The sequence below is a fragment of the Leptodactylus fuscus genome, chromosome 4 (genome assembly GCF_031893055.1).
Source record: "Leptodactylus fuscus isolate aLepFus1 chromosome 4, aLepFus1.hap2, whole genome shotgun sequence".
Taxonomy (NCBI): Eukaryota; Metazoa; Chordata; class Amphibia; order Anura; family Leptodactylidae; genus Leptodactylus; species Leptodactylus fuscus.
Genome location: NC_134268.1, coordinates 123465537 through 123486088, shown reverse-complemented (window position 1 = coordinate 123486088; position 20552 = coordinate 123465537). Strand labels below are relative to the sequence as shown.

The 20552-nt window shown below is 43.2% G+C and overlaps 1 protein-coding gene across 5 annotated transcripts in view; it reads right to left on the bottom strand.

Moving 5' to 3' along the window:
* Nucleotides 1-20552, bottom strand: part of MSANTD3 (Myb/SANT DNA binding domain containing 3) — a 76186-nt gene that overhangs the window by 9646 nt on the left and 45988 nt on the right. For 2 of the 5 annotated variants that reach the window (XM_075271027.1, XM_075271028.1), the window contains exons 3-4: nt 13712-13855; nt 4-132 (exon numbers count right to left, since the gene is read on the bottom strand). The exons of 1 other annotated variant lie outside the window; for it this stretch is intronic. In XM_075271027.1, coding sequence (XP_075127128.1) covers nt 4-132; nt 13712-13855 — 273 coding nt within the window. The remainder of the gene's footprint in view (nt 1-3; nt 133-13711; nt 13856-20552) is intronic. 2 more of the 5 variants (XM_075271029.1, XM_075271030.1) reach the window with 2 other exon arrangements.

Below are 20552 nucleotides of genomic sequence, written 5' to 3'. Positions count from 1 at the left end.
TACCCTTCTTTATACTGTTAGGAGAAGCTCCCTCTGCACACACTGAGTCGGTTACTGACACATTCCTTAATGGTTCTGTTTGGATCTTTCCCTGTTCGTCAATGAGGATTTCTAGGTCTCCTTTGTGGAAAGCTATTGAATAGTAAGTACATGAAAAGTTTAAAAATATACTAAACAATGCATTTGTAAACAATGTACATTGAATGGTACTGAACAGATTTGGATTATTGCATACCTGTACAAATGTACTAAGCAAGCATGTTAGTATAAAGTGCACTACTTTGGTTAAAGGGGGTTGAGAAGAATTAGAAAAACATGGCTATTTTCTTCAAAAACATACCATCCTTGGCACATGTCTGGTATTGCAGCTTACCTTCAATAAAATGAATGAAGCTTAGCTACAATATCACATAAAAACTGTGGGCAGTTTTTTCTCATCCTGGACAACTCTTTTTAACTCCTTATTGACAGAGCCTATATTGGCCTTTAGGATGAGGCATACCTTTAGTACTTTTTATCCATGTCTTCTGAAAGCCATAACTTTTTTATTTTCCATTAACATATCCATATGACTGCTTGTTTTTGCCAAGACCAGATGTAACAGATCCATTTTAGATTAAATATAATGCATTAAAAAAGTCACATTTTTTTGTGTGGGTTTTGTTTTTTTATCATGCTCAACACACAGTATAAAGCTCTTTGCATACGACTGTGTGTTAGGTCAGTGTGTTATCCAGATCCTATTCCTGTCCAATTTTTCAGTCATGCTTCCACAGTACCTATTCATTGCGCATATGTGACATGTTCACAGCTGGTGACCAGCACACAGTTGTGTGTAGCCTGCCTACAGTGTTGGCCAAAAGTATTGGCACCCCTGAAATTCTGTCAGATAATACTCATTTTCTTCTAGAAAATGATTGCAATCACAAATTCTTTGGTATTATTATCTTCATTTAATTTGTCTTCAATGGAAAACCACAAAAAGAATTGTCAAAAAGCCAAATTGGATATAATTCCACACCAAACATAAAAAAGGGGGTGGACAAAACTATTGGCACTGTTTGAAAAATCATGTGATGCTTCGCTAATTTGTGTAATTAACAGCACCTGTTACTTACCTGAGGCACCTAACAGGTGGTGGCAATAACTAAATCACACTTGCAGCCAGTTGAAATGGATTAAAGTTGGCTCAACCTCTGTCCTGTGTCCTTGGGTGTACCGTATTGAGCATGGAGAAAAGAAAGAAGACCAAAGAACTGTCTGAGGACTTGAGAAGCAAAATTGTGAGGAAACATGAGCAATCTCAAGGCTACAAGTCCATCTCCAAAGACCTGAATGTTCATGTGTCTACCGTGCGCAGTGTCATCAAGAAGTTTAAAGCCCATGGCACTGTGGCTAACCTCCCTAGATGTGGATGGAAAAGAAAAATTGTCGAGAGATTTCAACGCAAGATTGTGCGGATGGTGGATAAAGAACCTCGACTAACATCCAAACAAGTTCAAGCTGCCCTGCAGTCCGAGGGTACAACAGTTTCAACCCGTACTATCTGTCGGTATTTGAATGAAAAGGGACTGTATGGTAGGATACCCAGGAACACCCCACTTCTTACCCAGAGACATAAAAAAAGCCAGGCTGGAGTTTGCCAAAACTTACCTGAGAAAGCCAAAAACATTTTGGAAGAATGTTCTCTGGTCAAATGAGCCAAAAGTAGAGCTTTTTGGGAATAGGCATCAACATAGAGTTTACAGGGGGAAAAAAAGAGGCCTTCAAAGAAAAGAACACGGTCCCTACAGTCAAACATGGCGGAGGTTCCCTGATGCTTTGGGGTTGCTTTGCTGCCTCTGGCACTGGACTGCTTGACTGTGTGCATGGCATTATGAAGTCTGAAGACTACCAACAAATTTTGCAGCATAATGTGCTGCGTGAGAAAGCTGGGTCTCCCTCAGAGGTCATGGGTCTTCCAGCAGGACAATGACCCAAAACACACTTCAAAAAGCACTAGAGAATGGTTTGAGAGAAAGCACTGGAGACTTCTAAAGTGACCAGCAATGAGTCCAGACCTGAATCCCATAGAACACCTGTGGAGAGATCTCAAAATGGCTGTTTGGAGAAGGCACCCTTCAAATCTCAGGGACCTGGAGCAGTTTGCCAAAGAAGAATGGTCTAAAATTCCAATAGAGCATTGTAAGAAACTCATTGATGGTTACCGGAAGCGGTTGTTCGCAGTTATTTTGTCTAAAGGTTGTGCTACCAAGTATTAGGCTGAGGGTGTCAATACTTTTGTCTGGCCCATTTTTGGAGTTTTGTGTAAAATGATCAATGATTTGACATTTTTTCATTCTCTTTTGTGTTTTTTCATTGCAAGCAAAATAAATGAAGATATTAATACCAAAGAGTTTGTGCTTGCAATCATTTTCTGGAAGAAACTGAGTATTATCTGACAGAATTGCAGGGGTGCCAATACTTTTGGCCAAATTCACACTTACATTGGAATCTCTGTTGGAACAGAAACCACCACAAATTGACAGAGAGAAAAGTCCTGAATGGAGGACTTTTCTCTCTGCTGGTGTCAGTATAAAATGGAAGATACTTAATTAACACCCAGCATACCCTATTATAGTCTAAGGACTTGCCAGAGTCTGCAGAGCCTAGCACAGACATAAACCTAGATTAATAAAGTGCTTTTTATTTTTACTTTTTACTACTTTTGCCCAATAAAAAAAAAAACTTTTATATAATAAACATTTTTTTTGTATCTCCATAGAGCCATAACTTTTTAATTTTTCAACTGTTCGAGCTGTGTAGAGGCAAGCTGTGTTTGAGGGATAAGCTTCAGTTTTCATCTGTACTCTCAATTTTTTGATCAAGTTTTATTCCATCTTTTAGGAGATGAGATTAACAAAAATATATATTGTGTTTTTAATTTAAATTCCTTACTATGCTCATTGTACAGGTTAAATAACATGCTAGTTTTAAGTGTAGGTTGTTTCGGATGTGTCGATACCAATTATGTGCTGGTTTGTGGTTTTATCAGGTTTTTCTTTACTTTTTAAAAAATTTTAACATTTTCTTTTTTTTCCATTTTTTTCCCTCCAACTAGGGCTAGTGGTTCCCAAACTTTCTGAAAGTGGGACTCCCTTTCAGTCAAGAGTTACATTTGGGGATCTCCCCCCAAAAAAGTACTTTGTCCCATTTAAAAAAATAAAAAAAAGTCAGCTATATTTGGCATCTATTATACTTTTCAGCTGTATTGTGAGGGTAAAAATATCTGTGTAAAGAGAGAGACATTAGTTTTCCGCCATCTTGGTCTGCATACTCCATTTTGTTCTAAATCCTCCATTATATTAGAAGACTTTTTGCACGTATCCTATTATTCTCCTTGAAAGAAATTGGTATTCTGTTATTTTGTTCTGAATGTTCCTAAGTTTATCATGTCACATAACAAATACAGAATGACCATGAAGTCAGTCTAAACCAGTTCTAATTGATCAAGGACAAACCATCCATCTTAGAGGTCTGTGCAAATACTTTCACCAGGACACGGACAATCATGTGTTAACTCATGGATTATGTATGCACGTATTTATCATTTTACAAATGTCCATTCTATACTCTGACCAATGATAATTCGTATTTCTATGTGATGTAGTTTGTCATGCCTAAATTACATACAGCCATTATTCCTCTATAAAAGCTAAGTAACATGTAATAAACTTCAGAATACTTTGATACACAGCATCTGAGTATGCGTATTTTTGTCTTCCGAGCTCGTCAGCCATTTTGATTAATTTGGAACCTACAGCATGTACTCCCTGGGGTGTTCCCCCAACATGTATACTCTCTATTTTACTTATTCTTCCTTCACACATGCCTATTACTCACACAACTCTGCAACCTTCTCCCTTAGACATAGGTCAACTACCTCCATGTTCCCTACAAACACAGCTCTGCTGTCTCTGAGTTCTCAACACCCACAGATAAATATCTATATATTGTACTAGCTCCATGTTTTCCACCTCCATAAACAAACACTGCTGCCCACATGTTTTCCTTTCTGCATAAACAACTCTGCAACCTTTACACACTCAGCTCTGTAGACTTCATGTCTCCTCTACACCTTCAGCCCTACTAGACACAAATTTCTTCCCCCATTAACTCAGTTCTGTTAAATCCCCTTTCTCCCCTCACATTCAGCACTGCTACCTCTATATTAGTGTTGTACACACAGTCCTGGGCATTTTCCACATACTGGCAAAGGTAACCCCTTGCTTCCATTTAATTCCAATAACAAAGAGTTGCTAATGGACGCAGCATGTAAAGGATTTGGGATTGATGATATACAGTACAGACCAAAAGTTTGGATATACCTTCTCATTCAAAGAGTTTTCTGTATTTTCATGACTATGAAAATTGTACATTCATACTGAAGGCATCAAAACTATGAATTAACACATGTGGAATTATATACTTAACAAAAAAGTGTGAAACAACTGAAAATATGTCTTATATTCTAGGTTCTTCAAAGTAGCCACCTTTTGCTTTGATTACTGCTTTGCACACTCTTGGCATTCTCTTGATGAGCTTCAAGAGGTAGTCACCGGAAACGGTCTTCCAACAGGCTTGAAGGAGTTCCCAGAGATGCTTAGCACTTGTTGGCCCTTTTGCATTCACTCTGTGGTCCAGCTCACCCCAAACCATCTCGATTGGGTTCAGGTCTGGTGACTGTGGTGGCCAGGTCATCTGGCGTAGCACCCCATCACTCTCCTTCTTGGTCAAATAGCCCTTACACCTGCCATAAGACATATTTTCAGTTGTTTCACACTTTTTTGTTAAAGGGGCTCTATCATTGGGAAAAGTCATTTTTAACTAAGCACATCCTTGCATAGCCTTTAGAAAGGCTATTTCACACCTACCTTTAGTATGTGAATTGCCTCAGTGGTTTTTGAATAAGTCCGTTTTTATTCATATGCTAATTAACCTCTTGTTGCACCACCATGCACCCTCTTTGCTATTGTTTCCTATGGGTGTATACAGCACAGGCTGCCGCTGACTTCCTGCTTGCACACACTGATAGGAGAGAATAGCAGAGAGGAGGCTGCTGGGAACTTCCTGTGCTGGCTGGAAGCTAATTAGCATATGAATAAAAAAGGATTTATTCAAAAACCACTGAGGGAATTTACAAACTAAAGGTAGGTGTGGAATTGCCTTTCTAAAGGCTATGCAAGGATGTGATTAGTTAACAATGATTTTTCCCAATGATAGAGCCCCTTTAAGTATATAATTCATGTTAATTCATAGTTTTGTTGCCTTCAGTGTGAATTTACAATTTTCAACACAACTGATGGTCCCAAACCCATTTATAACGCAAGAAATCCCACTTATTAAACCTGACAGGACACCCCTGTGAAGTGAAAACCATTTCCGGTGACTACCTCTTGAAGCTCAAGAGCCAATGCCAAGAGTGTGCAAAGCAGGAACCAAAGCAAAAGGTGACTATTTTGAAGAACCTAGAATATAAGACATATTTTCAGTGATTTCACACTTTTTTGTTATAATTCCATGTGTGTTAATTCATAGTTCATAGTCATGAAAATACAGAAACCTTTGAATGAGAAGGTGTGTCCAAACTTTTGGTCTGTACTGTAGATCACAGAAACTAGGGATAGTGTATATAGGGTCAGTATTTTGAGATTTAGTGTAGGCACATATATATTGACATGATATACTACAAGAACTGTGATGCAAAATTAGCATTATTATTATTATTATTATTATTTTCTTTAATTTTTTTTCCTTCTGAAATCATTTCTATTCATTTATTTTTTTGTTTGTATATGTCTATTATATCCACTATTGTACTCTGTATCCATAGTGGCTTATCCAAGAACATACACAATTTGAATATTTATATTTGTCGAACTAACTTCCCTACATGGGTACAACAGCCTATTTTAACCCTTTCGCTGCCAAGCACGTAGCTATACGTGCTCCCAAGGTGGCACTTCAGTAGCGGAGGACGTAGCTACTACGTCCTTGCTACTGAAGCCCATAACTCTGTCAAAAATTGGGTTATCTTGACAGTTTTGGTGTCATTTTAAAGCCAAGAATCTTGACTTTAAAATGGCAAAACGATCTGATAACCTAGAGGTCACCAATTGCTCCCAAAACTGTTAGTATAGGCAGATTCTGCTGCCTGTTTTTTTTCTATAGAAATGTAGGGGAGGCACTATAAAAAGTAGTATAGTGAGCTGAAAATGACAGCTGACACTTTACGGTACTGCTGATTTCTTTAGTTGACAGCTGTGATCAGCAACCCTTTGGACAGCTGATCACTGGCTTATTTTATAACCCATGTTCATAGCTTCCAAATGATATTAAAATTGTGACACTATTCACAAGATTCATATTACAGTTGCACTGTATACGATCGCTGCACGATCTCAGCACCATAGATAAGAGAGACAGAGGGAGCGTACTGCCGTCTTTTTTATCTGATAGCTGGGATCAGTGACCTTTTGGTCAGCTTGTCACTGGCTTATTTTATAGCCCATGTTCCTAGGTTTCAGATAAGCCAGTGATAAGCTGACCAAAAGGTCACTAATCACAGCTATCACATAAAAAAGATGGCCAGTCCTGCTATCTCTGTCCCTCTCTTATCTGTGGTGCTGAAGAATGGGCACTGTGCTACTGTGCTGAGATGTATTGTGACACTCACAATTTCCATCTCATTTGGAAGCTCTGAGCTTCAGAGTAAGGTAACATCTAGTGACCAATAGGTCATCAGATCCTTCTTATCTGCATAGAAACTGTCCTTACCTGTCTAAAGTCAGAAACCCAGGAAGCAGTGTCACTAAGCACTTCCACCACATTCACTTACACTAACAGAATAACATTTACACACGTACATATCCATCCATTTACACTAACAGAATAAAATTTATACACGAACATACCCCTTTTTTAAATTCTTAGCACCTTACCCCTGTCCCTGATATATCGACCCCACTCCCCTTCTATTATCCAAACCCCCTATTTCCTATAACGTCTTTAAGTTAAGGGATTCTTCTTTAAATTTAAGCAATTATATACTGTTAAAAGTTAGTATTGCTTAGTGCACAAAGAACTCAGTTTTGACAGTTTTCTGTATATTTAGTTCCAACTGTCTCAGAGATTTAGTCCCAAATCTGAACTTTTGTGTAATTTTTGCAAAAAAATCAATGTTTGATAAAAAAAAGTTGCATAAAGGTGGCTGTGAGTATAATAAGCTAGATGGTATTTTTATGATCGCCAGGGTGTCTGCTGTTTGGAAATATATAGTTTTTGGCGGTTTAGTCATTGTTTCTGGTGTGTGTGACATGTTTTATCCCTGTCACTACTACTTTCAAATTTGAACACAAAAAGCAGATTTTGGGTGTTTGTGATTTTTGCAGTTTTGAGAACATGAATAGTGTCCGGGTGTATACACATGTGGTATGTATAAACTCCTCACACCCTGGCATTTTAGTTTTAGGAAGTATTAGATGAATATAGTTCAAACTGTCTCAGAGATATAGTCTCAAAGGTGAACTTTTTGTGTAATTTTTGCAAAAAATCAATGTTTGATAAAAAGTTGCATGAAGGTGTCAGTGAGTATAATAAGCTAGATGGTATTTTTATGATCGTCAGGGTGTCTGCTGTTTGGAAATATATAGGTTTATGGGGTTTAGTCATTGATTCTATTGTCTATGGCATGTTTTATTCATGCTACTATTTTTTTCACATTTAAGGCCAAAATCAAGATTTTGAGGTGCACTTTTTTAGGGTCTTAAAGGGAGTTTAGTCACATATATGTAGTATTGGTGAATTAAAGGCACCTTAGACTTTAGTATACTAAATAAATTATGCCAGTATATCCCTGCATATGGTAGAGTTTAGGTCAGAAATTTGGAATTTTGGATTTTTTTTTTGAAAAAAAACTTTAACTCAAATGTATACAAGTATAATGTAGCATTCCAAGATAGAACTGTTCATGCTATATTCCACTGGCTCCCTGCTTTCAGAAAATATATTGGTATGGGGGTCTTTGACAAACATTTGATTTAGAAATATATGTTTTATTCAGACATGTGAAAACTGTGAAAATTGCTGTGGCTACTGGAGATGCAAAATTGCCAGAGACCCTTGTCAGCAAAAAGGTTAAATGTTTTTAAAACATTTTTGTTCTCTATATTTTTTTTTGTGAAATTTGGGTTGAGTGTCTCAATATATAGGCAACTTTCCTTTCTTTGTCATATGCCCACATGACACTGTTGCACCCATGGTAATGTACTGAATATCATGTGGGTATAAACTGCTGTTTGGGCACAGCCATGCACAAAAGAGAAGAAGCACTATTTGCTTTGCAAAGTTTGGTTTTTGGATCTCATGCAACTTTTGCAGAGTCCCTGAATTTGCAAGTAAAGTGGAATTTATTTAGTGATGTAGTAACCATTTTTAACGCTTGAGTGTTGCATTAATTTATTTTCCAGAAATGAATGCGCAGCTAATAATGAAAGTGAAAATATTTCCAGAGATATGACATTTCAGTGCCAGAAATGTTGTACCCAGCTTGTGCCAGCAGAGACACACACTGCACAAACTGTTAAGTGGGTACCTCAGGCACAACATCCATTAGAGTTTTCGTCTCTGACACAAACTGAGCACAACATATTATGCATTGAAATGACTCTCCCCCTTCCAATCCCCATAACTTCTTTATTTTTCTGCTCTCAGAGCCATATGAGGTTTTAATGTTTGCAGGACAAATTTTTATTCATGATGTTACCATTATTTATTCTGTACAATGTACTGGGAAGCTGGAGAAACAAGGTTACCAAATCTACAGACTCCATCCTGAATCGTCTTTTCTTTATAAAACGATTTAGGTATCTCATGTCGATGATCATCCGCCAGCCTCCTGATGCTTTTGGCACCAGAAAGACTGGGGAGTAGACCCCAACTCCTTCCTCTGAAGGAGGGACCTTTTCCAAGGCGCCCTTTTGAATATACTCCAGATTGGAGTTTTCCAAGATGGCCTGTCGAGCGACAGGGAGAGGGCAAGTTGACACGAGGCGGTCTAGAGGTGGCTGAGAGAATTCGATGGTGAAACCTCTCTTGATGACTTGAAGTACCCAGGGGTCTTGAATAGATGCCTGCCATGCAGGAAAAAAATGGGAGAAACAACCTCCCACAGGAATGTCGGCCACAGGGAGCGAGCACCCGTCAAAAATTAGTTTTTTTCTTGGAGTCACCTCTACCATGACCGCGCCCTGAGCCTCTTGGGCGGTATCTTGAACTTCTGTTAGGTTGTGGCCTGGGATGGGAAGAGCCACAACCTCTCCCAGAGGGTTCCTATCTTCCTCTTGAGGCTTGAGGCAATGACTTGCCCTTGGTATCCGCCAGGCCCTCCATTAAATCATCCAGCCCAAAAAACCTGCCAGGCTTGAAAGGAAGGGCACACAAGGCAAAATTCAAGGCTGTGTCTGCTCTCCAGGGTCTAAGCCAAAGGGGTCTTCAGGCAGCAGTGGATAATGCCATGCCTTTAGAAGCCACCTTTAACTGTTGACGGGAAGCCTCATCCAGATAATCAGCAGCAGTAAACAGGGAGTACATAGATGAGAGTATATCATCCCTAGGGACCCCAGAATCGATATCACGTTCCAGTTGTTGAAGCTGGGAACGAAGGCTGTTGGCCACAATGGTGGAAGATATGGCCACTGAAGCTTGCGCAGAGCAGGCCGAATAACACTTCCTGAGGGTCCCATCCACTCGTCGGTCCAGCAGGTCTTGCAGGTTAGAGCCGTCCTCCAGAGGTACCACTGTACGGCGTGAGAGCTTCGCCACGGCCATATCCACTTTAGGTGGGGGGCCCCATTGATCCAGATGGGATGAGGAGATTGGATACAGGTTTTTAAACACTCTGAAGGCCAAGTGGGCTCTTTCCGGATGTTTCCATCAGCCTGGCCAGGGCTGCATCCACATGGAAGGCCCACCACCCCCCAGAGGTGGACGGGGAGGCTTCCCCATCAACATCTTGGTCGCCTGACCGGATGGACTTCAGCAGTTTTCCCATCTTATACATGGGGAAGATGGGTCTGCTGGAATTGACATCTTCATCTGAAGAAACAGTTTGGTCGTCCATGGTCAATCACTCCAGCAATGGCAAGGACAAAGAGTGCCTATCAGTGCGCTGTTTCTTGGGGATGTGGGAAATAGAATCCCTGATGTCCTTAAGGGAATCTTCCTGTAATGGAAACAGAGAGATCCTTAGAGAAAGAAAAAAGCCGTCCAACAGCTGGACGGTCATGAAAAAAGAAAAAACTCACCATGAAGTCTTTTACTCAGACAAAAACATCTCGAGTAGAAATGTTCTCAGGAGGAGGGCCTCTGCAGGAACGGCAGCGGGCCCATTCATAGCCTGGGCCAAAGGGGAAGAAGAAATATATTAAATATTTAATCTCCCCCTTTTTTAAAAAATATTTAAAATCTTCCCAAAAAAACTTTTTTTTTTTTAAATTTTTGGTGAGAAAAAAACCTACCATCAGACAGGGGAATTTCACATTCAGCACAGGCCTGAAGCCTCCTGATACTGGGCTACAAGCCACTCTCTCTACAGAAAGAATAAACACGTTAGTGTATGACCATAGGAAATAATAACAGCAAGACCTACATACTCACGGAAGAGAGGCCACCCAGCACTTGAAAAGTTGAGCTGATTAGCAAAAAAAAAAAAACTCCAAAGCAATAAAGCAGCAGCTACACAATACAGGCTAGTGCCAGCAAGCCCCACTAGTAACTAGTAAGGCCCAGAACCTCCAGAGGAGGGATCTCTGATAGGGAAGGGCCAGAAGGGGCATGGCCACCAACAGAGCCCTACACTCCAAACTAATGAAAATCAAAAGGGGGCTCAGATCCCTGAGACCTTACAAGAAAAGTAGGGATAAAACATAAAGATCTTGCCCCACAAGCAAGGAGTTGGCAGCAAGGGCGGGAGCCTAACAAACACTACCCAAGGCCCGCCCCTCACATCCAAACAGATGGCCTAGCAGTAGGCCGGAAGTGGAGCCAGCGACCGGAAGTAGGCCGCAAAATCCAACCAAGGTAGGTTGCAAGCGTGGCTGGAATTAGGCCGCAGCGCGGCCGAAACTAGGCCGCAGCGCAGCCAGACTGCAAGCACATCAGAACCGCAGCACTGGTGAAACAAGGCTGCAAACGTGGCTGGAAGTAGGCCGCAGCGCAGTCGGAACATGGCCGCAGGGTGGCCGGACTGCAAGAGCGGCAAAACCAAAGCGCACCCGAAACAAGGCCTCAAGAATGGCTGAAACTAGGTCGCAGCGTGTCTGGACGACAAGCGCAGCAGACCAGCAGCGCAGCTGGAACTAGGCCACAGCACGGCCGAAACAAGGCCACAAGCACCCGTAACTAGGGCGCAGCCTGACCCAACAAGGCCACCAAACAAAACCGTGGTGCGGCCCAAACAAAGCCGTAAGCGCGGCTGGACAAGGCCGCCGACTCAACCAAGAGTGCAGCTGGCAGGGAGAACGCTACTGGCCTAAGGGGCGAATGGCCAGAAGGACGGACGTAAGCCCCGGCCAGGAGCGCAGCCGGCCGCAAACGTGTGGCCTAAGCGGAGCGGAGCAGAGGGCCACCTAACCGGCCAGGCCACACAGCGGCTACCTTACCAGATAGGCAGCCGCCACAAAACTAGTTTTCTTCTCACTTTCTGCCCTAGGCAGAAAAATCAAAGAAGAAAAAAGAAAGCAAAAGGACCGGGACCTCGTACACAGGCCGAGGAGAGGTAACAAAACCCCAACCCCCGGTCAAGGAGGACACAAAGTCCTCCCCACCTGTCCCACCAACACAACACAGGACAGAAAAAAAACCCATGGGAGGGGAGGTCTCTTATAGGGCCTAGTCAAGCAAATTAATTAATTGCTGATTAAAAATTCCGCCTGTCCTACCAGCACACAGGGGAAGAAATATCCCACATTGTGCTGCTGGTATGATGACAGGGAATAACTTATTAACAAAACTTCATTAACTCTTTCTAGATGGATGTTAAAGCTAATTGTGGCATTGCTTTTTAGCATTTTAATTATGTAGCCTTTTGCCATACAACATAAATAATAAATAACCTTTATTCTATAGGTCAGTACAATTACAGCAATACCTAATTTATATGTTTTTTTTAATGTGTTACTAATTTTGCAGAATAAAAATCCATTTTGGGAAAAAAAAATCAATCATTATTGGATCATCATCTTTTGATAGGTGAAATATTTTTATTTTTCTACTGACATGTGCTTTTCATTGTTATAATTTTGTGCCATATATGACGTTTTGATCACTTTTTATTACATATTTTGTGAGAGATTGCAAAAATAGTAACGTCTAGCTTTTTTTTTTTTCCAATGTTCACTGTGCGGGTCAACTAATAGTTTACTTTTATGATTTGTTACAGATATGATTATATCAAATATGTAGTGTTTTAGGCTAAGGCCCCACGGGCCCTAAACGCAGTGATAAAACACTGCGGGAAGAACCGCTGCGTGGACGCATTGCGGTTCTTTCCATAGCGCTTTTAAGAGAAAGTTCACAGAATTTTCCTCTTCAGACTTTCTCTTAACATTATATCTATAGAAACGCTGCAGGCGTTTCCGTAGATATAATTGACATGCTGTGATTTGGAAAGCCGCAAAGGCTTTGCAAATAGCAGCGTGTCCGCGCTGGGATCTTTTCCGCAAAGTGGGGATGGGATTCGCATGAATCCATCCACTTTGCCTGCACTGTACAACGCCGTGATTTTTCCCGCAGCGTCTCTGCTGTGGGCAAATTGCGGCGTTTACATCCCGTGGGGCCCCATCCTTATACTGCGTTTTTGTGCTTTTATACTGTTTAAGAGAAAGGGGCATTTTATTGGGAAGATTCATATATTTATACTTTTTTATAGAGAACATGAACCAACAATCTTCTGATCGCTGGTTCAGTGTTATACACTACAGTATAGAAGTAATGGAGTGTAAAACCACCAGAGCCTGGTAGCGTCAGGCTATGATTAAGGGGCTACAATAACGCCCCGAAACGCGTCAGCCACACGTCATTTCATCTCTGCCATCATGTATACCTGTATTTGATTTTATGGAGCGGCTCATGCTCCGGACAACTTTTTCATAATAAAAGTTATGTTTTATATAAAGGAATAGATGCTGGATTTTTTCAATTCATGGACGCTTGTATTTACACCTTGGGCTGAGAGGCCGAATTTTCCGAGCACCTTCCTTTCTTCATAAGGTAATGGACACATTTTTTTCTTTTTAAATCAGAAGATTTGTGGGTGAGCTGACATATGTTATTTATTTAGTCATAATGTCCCTAGGCCGTGTTTCTGTCCCATCAGAACCTTTTACCAGACTTTCCCCTCAACCCCATAGCATAGAAGGTAGGGGCTACACAACAGGAACTACTGACTAGCTATTAATAAAAGTGATAAAATGGAGATCAGAATAGCGTGGGAATTTGGAATTGGTGTGTTTATTATGTATTCACTCTAACTCCTGAAAAGTTGCTGTATCCATCTACAAAATTTGGAAGGCATACACTTGGTGAGAAGCCACCAATGTCTCCGGTTAACATTCAAACACTTACTTACAATTACATAAATACAGTAGAAAGACCCCTTTAGCTGTCATTTTACCTTTTTCTACCGAGCTGGAAGGTGAGCCCTCTCCACACAATGAATCAGTTTCGGGTGCTTTGTTATATGGTTTGGTCTGGATTTTCCCCTGTTCATCAATAAGAAGCTCCAGATCTAAAAGATTAACTTTCTTGCAGTCCATGTCTAAAGCATGGTAAAAAAGGAAAAAAAAAATCAATACCAGTGTCAATAATGATACCTATAATTTCATTGCAATAAACTAACAAACACATGCAAAAAGAATACAAGGACAATCAGCAACATTATATTGTATAGTGGGAAGTTTGTCAAACGTCAAAACAAGAGTACTCTGATTAAGCTCAGACAGTACTTGCAAGTAATTACAGTTGGCACTAGGTCACCGTGGAAAATTATTTTTAAGACGTTTTAACATTAACAATACTAAATCTCTATCTACATGATTTGAATGATGTTTGAATGTTGGGGGTTTGACTACAGAGAGCCTCAATGCTCACATGAATGAGGATTCTCAAAGTCACCAGCATGAAAAAAAACGTTAATCCCCAAGTATAATCATTGCTATATTCACTTCTTACAACTGATGACGATAGCCAAGTATTGTGCACTACCAGTCCCACACAAGTAGATGAAGCAGTGGGCATGCATGCATGCATGCAATCTATTGGTCCAACTATGCCTGGAATTTAGGGACCACATTCTCATGGTCACTGACGATCTCAGAAGTCGTACCTCCAGTGAGCAGACAATTATTACTGTAGTAATAATACAGTACTGTACTGTAGTAGTGGGAGAGAGACACAAAAAGAAAAAAGAATGCAGAACAATGCACCAGAGTCACCAATATGTCATTAACCCTAAAATAATCCAAAAAAGCCCAGGGCAGAAAAAAAAAGAAAAAAAGGGTGAGTGCTGTCCCCCGTAATGAATACAATGAATAAAGGATTTGTACGGCAATTAAAAAAATTTCACCTTGGGATGTCCTAAAGGTCCTGAGGGTGGGAATTACACAGCCATGCAAGTAACCTAGCTACAGCTGCTTGCAGAATCGTATGACCCAGGCTGGCATTGGCAGAAGTCACAGAATTAATCTGGTAGAACTTGGTAAAAGTGTAGACAGAGGACCAGGTGGCAGCCCTGCAGACCTGGGTGGTGGAAGCCTGATTCCAAATAGCCCAGGAGGATTTGACAGCTCTCGTGGAATGAGTAGTACACAGAGAAGCAGCAGCCTACTCTTGAGCAGATAGGCCTCCCTAATAGAAGACCAAATCCACCGGCATCTGAACGATAGAAGGGGTCAATGAAAGACAAATAGAACTGGATCACCTGGACCACATCCAGAATGTAAAGAGAGCACTCTCGCTGATGCCTGTGGTCCAGGCAGAAAGCTGGTAAGACGATGTCCTCGTTGATGTAAAGAAGAAATCACCTTAGGCAGGAAAGACGGTGGACGAAGGACAATCTTGTCATTGTGGAGATCTAGAAAAGGAAGAGGCTTCCGGGACAGGACAGCCAGTTCGGAGACCCTGCAGATGAAAGTTACGGCCAGCAGGAAGGCAACCTTCCATGACAGATACCAAAGAGAGATCTTTTTTTTTTTTTTCAACTGTAGTTTTTATTGAAAAATTTTTATACATAACAAGGGAAAAAGAAAAAAATAAACAGAGCCAACAAAAGTGATGATAAACGGGAAAGGCATAACTGCCAGACCTGAAGTAAATAACGAACAAAGTCCTGAAATGGAATAATAAACATTAAAACAAGAAAATAAGGCGGAGACAAACATACAGAAACAAAAGGGGGGGAGGAAGGGAGGAAAGGGAGAGGGAAAAAGAGATCTAGGATCAGAGACCATTCAATACACAATGAGCGTCCCAGGGGGACCAAACAGAGTGGAAGGCATCCAAAGTGTTATTGAGGCTAGCAGTCAAGTATTCGAGATTCCTCAAGTCCTTAATACGGGCCAAGAGCTCAATACCCGAAGGAGGGTTCACACTCCTCCAATGTTTGGCAGTGAGAGTCTTCGCAGCCGTACAGAGATGTAGGAACAGTTGGGAAGTCTTGTTGCCCAGGTGTCTGGATGGGAGGTTCATTACGTAAAAGGATCTAAAGGGACCCCTTGCAAAAAGAGGGAATTCGTCAAGGCTTTGACCTCCTGCCAGAAACCCAGGACAAGAGGAAAAGTCCAAAAAATATGATATAAAGTACCCACTGCGGCCCTACAGCGCCAACACTCCGATGGAAGTGCAGGGTTCAAAGCATGAAGGAGAGCCGGAGTGTGGTACCAATGCATCAGGAGTTTGTACTGCGTCTCCCTGTAGGTTATACACTGCGAGGATTTCGGGGCACGAGACCAAATAATCTGCCACTGTCCCGGGGAGATAGCCCTCCCAACCGCCCCCTCCCACTTAGTCATGTAACGATGCCTAATAGTAGAACCAACAGCCTTATTTCCTATAAGCTGGTATACAAAGAAGATGAGGCTTCTAGTAGAAGTGAGTGCAAAGCAAATCCTTTCAAAGGCCATAGGGAGGGAGACTCTGGAGGAACCATGGAGGGAGCGGATAAAATGGGCCACTTGGGAGTAATGAAACCACTCATTCTGTGGGAGGCCCGAGTTGGCCACTAAATAATCAAAGGACCTGAGCTCCAACGATATAGGATCCACCATATCTGCTATCCGAAAGAGACCTGCCCTAGACCACACCCTGACCACACTAGAAGACAAGCTAGAAGGGAGAAGAGGATTGAACAGGATGGACACCATCGAGGATCGCAGGGACATTAGGGAAAACTGGGCCTTGCAAGTTGACCAGATGGAGCAAGTGAAACAAATAGGACCAAGCAAATGGGGAGAGGGTGGGGCGGGGGGGGGGGGAGTCAACCCACAGAAAGGCATTGGGATGCATGGGTGCCAGCCAAAGCTTTTCTATCTACACCCATCTGGTGTAAGCCAGGATAGAACCCCAAAATGGAATACAGCGCAAATGGGTTGCCCAATAATAATGCAAGAGGTTGAGAGCAACCAAACCTCCAGATTCCCTACCAGCCAAGACAACCGATCGACGGATGCGATGACGCTTGGCTTGCCAAATGAACTGAAAGATGGCCATCTGAAGAGTGCAGAGTTCAGCCCAGGGAAATCGCAACGGGGAGTGTCTCAAAGTAGTACAGAAGCTTTGGAAGGAGAGTCATTTTAACTTCCGCAATTCTTCCCAGTAGGGATATGGGCAAGGGCTGCCATTTGTCAAGCAGGGACCGGAGTTCACGAAATAGGCATGGATAATTAACTGAATACAGGGTCGAGGAGGAAATCTGGATACTCAAGTAGCGAATGGAAGAAGACCGCCACTGGAAATCAAAGTTCGCTTTAAGAAGCGCGAGGTCATGAGACGAAACTTTAAGGGGGAGGGCTTCAGTTTTAAAGGGATTCACCTTGTACCCCGAGAGTTTACTATAGGTGGAAAGTAAATTCAGGAGATTAGGGAGAGTGGTGTGGAGGGAGGAGAGAGTCAGGAGGACGTCGTCGGTGAAAAGAGAAATTTTAACATCTTTATCCCGAAGTTTAATCCCAGTTACATCAGGATCACGGCGTATCTTGGCCGCCAGCAGTTCAATGCATAAAGCGAAGATTAGAGGGGAAAGAGGGCATCCTTGCTGCATACCGTTACGGAGGGGAAGGGAGGGCGAGGAGGCATGGGGAAACTTAATTGCTTCCGAAGGTTGGGAGTATAATGCCTGAATAGCCGCCAGAAAGGGCCCAGAAAACACACAGGCCTGAAGTGTAGCCTGCATAAATGACCAATTAAGGCGGTCAAAGGCTTTTTCGGCATCCAAGCTTAGGAGAAGTGCTGGGGTAGAAGAATTAGCCACCTCCACCAGATCCACAGTCCTCCTAGTATTATCACAACCCTGACGACAGGGAACAAAACCAACCTGGTCTTTGTAGACTAGTAGAGGGAGCCAAGCATTCAGTCTGTTGGCCAAGAGCTTAGTAAAAAGCTTCAGGTCCGTGTTCAGTAAGGTAATTGGACGGTAGCTGGCACAGTCTTGATGGTCTTTACCCGGTTCCGGTTTAGATATCAGTGTCAAGAGCGAATGGGACAGTGAGGGGTGGATCGGGGAGCCCGAAAGATAGAAGTTGAAGAGGTTAAGGAGATGGGTAGAGAGCTCCCCCTGGAAGACTTTGTAATAATAGTAAGTGAATCCATCCGGGCCTGGGGATTTACTATTGGGGAGTTCCTTTAGGACATCCGCCAGTTCCTCGGCCATTATAGGGGCATTGAGGGAGGCCAGGGCAGCGGAGGAAAGATGCAGTAGGTGGCAATCAGTGAGGTAGTCGGCCAGAAGGGATTGACCGTCTGTTTGGGTAAGGGTCCTTGGCAGGGGGAGGTTGTACAGTTTAGAGTAATAGGAATGAAAAGCCAGAGCTACAGCATCCGGGTGGTGCTGAAGAACACCAGCAGAGTCACGGACAAAGTGGGGAGTGGAAGTAGCATGATGATCTCTGAGGGTCCTAGCCAACAGCGTGTGAGGCTTATTGCCCCACTCAAAATACAGCTGACGGGAGTACAACAGCAGTTGTTGCACATGGCGGGTCTCCAAAGAGTGAAGATCTGCACAGGCAAGAACAAGGCATCGGGAGGACCCCCAGAGAAGGGCGAGCTGCTAGGGAAGACGACAAAGAGGAGATTTGAGCACGTAAGGAACACTCCTGGGCCCGCCTATCTCATTTGAGCTTGGAGACCAATGCAATACAATACAATGACCCCTCTTCACGGCCTTGTGGGGCTCCCAAAGAATGGCAGGGGAGTCTACCGACCTGAGGTTATCCCGAAAGTAATCAGTCAGATGGGAGCGCAAGACAGGCAACGAGGTTGGAGACTTAAGCAACGTTTCGTTAAGACACCAATGACAGTGACGAAGCGCTTGCAGAGCAGAAGAAAGAGTCACCACCACTGGGGCATGATCCGACCATGAGAGGGGGCCAATGTCCGCATCCGTAAGCAAGCGAAGTGCTAGGGCGTTACCGAAGAAATAATCAATACGCGTGTGAGTCTTATGGGGATGACAGAAAAAAGAAAAGGAATGGGCCGTAGGATTGTCTACACGCCAAAGATGAGCAAGTGAGAGCGGATCAACCGATAGAATTCCCGGGCGTTCTGAATCTGATGACGGGGAGCTGGGGACAGGGGACAGAGAGGCGATCCACTCGCTCAGAAAAGATCATATTAAAGTCGTCACCGATCAACCAGGCTGCCAATGAGAGAGAGCGCAAGCGAGAAAAGACCAGATGCAAAAAAGAGATCTGAGCCGAGTTAGGGGCCTAGACATTACACAGGACTATGGGAACACCATGCAGGAGACCTTCTAAAATAATGAATCGACCCCCCCCCCGGGTCAAGATGGGACGTCATAACCGAAATTGGACACGAGCGGGAAAGAAGAATGGCTACCCCCGCCCTACGACGATCGTGGAATGCAGAGAAAGCAGTGGGAAAGTGATCTTTAGCGAAGTTGAATGTACATGTATGGTCAAAGTGGGTTTCCTGCAGGAAAGCCACATCAGTACGCAATGAGTTAAGCTCCCTCAAGACAAGATGCTGCTTGGCGTCGGAGCCCAGGCCCTTAACATTAATTGTCACGCACCTAACCATTAGGACCCAAAAATAGGGGACAGCAGCAGATTAAAGGCACACTCACCCACCGCATCAGACAACAGGATAAGACCCCGGAAGAGAGAGTACCACTCGACACCAGTAACAACATAGAATCAGGACCGGACCCTTGAGGAGATGTCTCATATGACGCAAAGAAGTCTCGCAACCTAGAAAAAAGAGGACAAAAAAAAAAGGGGGAATAGAGGGGAGACACAGGAGGACAAGACGAGGAAAACCATAGGCCAAAACAGTGCATCAGCAAATAAACAAAATATGCAAATGAACTGTAGTAACCGGTCAGGGCTAAGTCCCCCGACCAGGGGCAATGAACAAGTCCATGTAAGTGTTGTCAGGAACACTACACGGGTCCACATCAGAGACCCACAGCAGGACTGTGCCCCCATGGATGAGGAAGCATGGAGGAACAAGGAGGGGCCACCAGTAGGCGGACCAAGGTAAGGCATGAGAGGGTAGGAACGAGCCTACCCCACCTGCAAAAGAAAAAAACAAACAAAAGGGAAGCAAGAAGTTCGAGACCAATGAAAACAGAGCATAAGCAAAAGCTTGCAACTACATTGCAATCACATATGAACCAGAAAAGGGCTCTAGGAAAGAGAAAACAGTCACACCAATTCTTCAGGTAGGGGGAGAGTCAAATCTCGGTCTCCAGGGGGAGCGGTAGGAGAAGGCAGCTGGCGCCTCTTGGACTTCTGTACAGTCCAGACTTGAGGAGGAGGCGGAGGTGGAACCGGCAGTTCCCAGGAAAGCAAATCCAGGAGAGGAATATCCAGTGTAGAACAGAAAGAGTCCAGATCCGCAAAGACTCGGAGAGTAGCAGAATGGCTGTCACGCCTGGCCGTCAAAGCAAAGGGGAAGCCCCAGCGATACGGTATCTGGCGATCGCAGAGAAGTTGAAGCAGAGGGCGGAGATGTCTCCGTTTTTGCAGCGTAATCAACGAGAGATCTTGAAAGAGCTGGATCTTAGCCCCATCGAAGTCAATGTCCTTGAGCCTTAGACAAAATAGCCTCCTTTAATGCAAAATCGTGAACACAGCAGACCATATCACGCAGGGTGGGGCCAACACCCTTCGGGCGGAGAGCTCTGTGGGCCCTATCCAGCTTAATTTTGTGGGAAGGGGGCTCTTGTAGGATGGAGTTGAAGAGTAGCGGAGATCCTCCTCCTGTGTAGCCTCAGGCAGTTC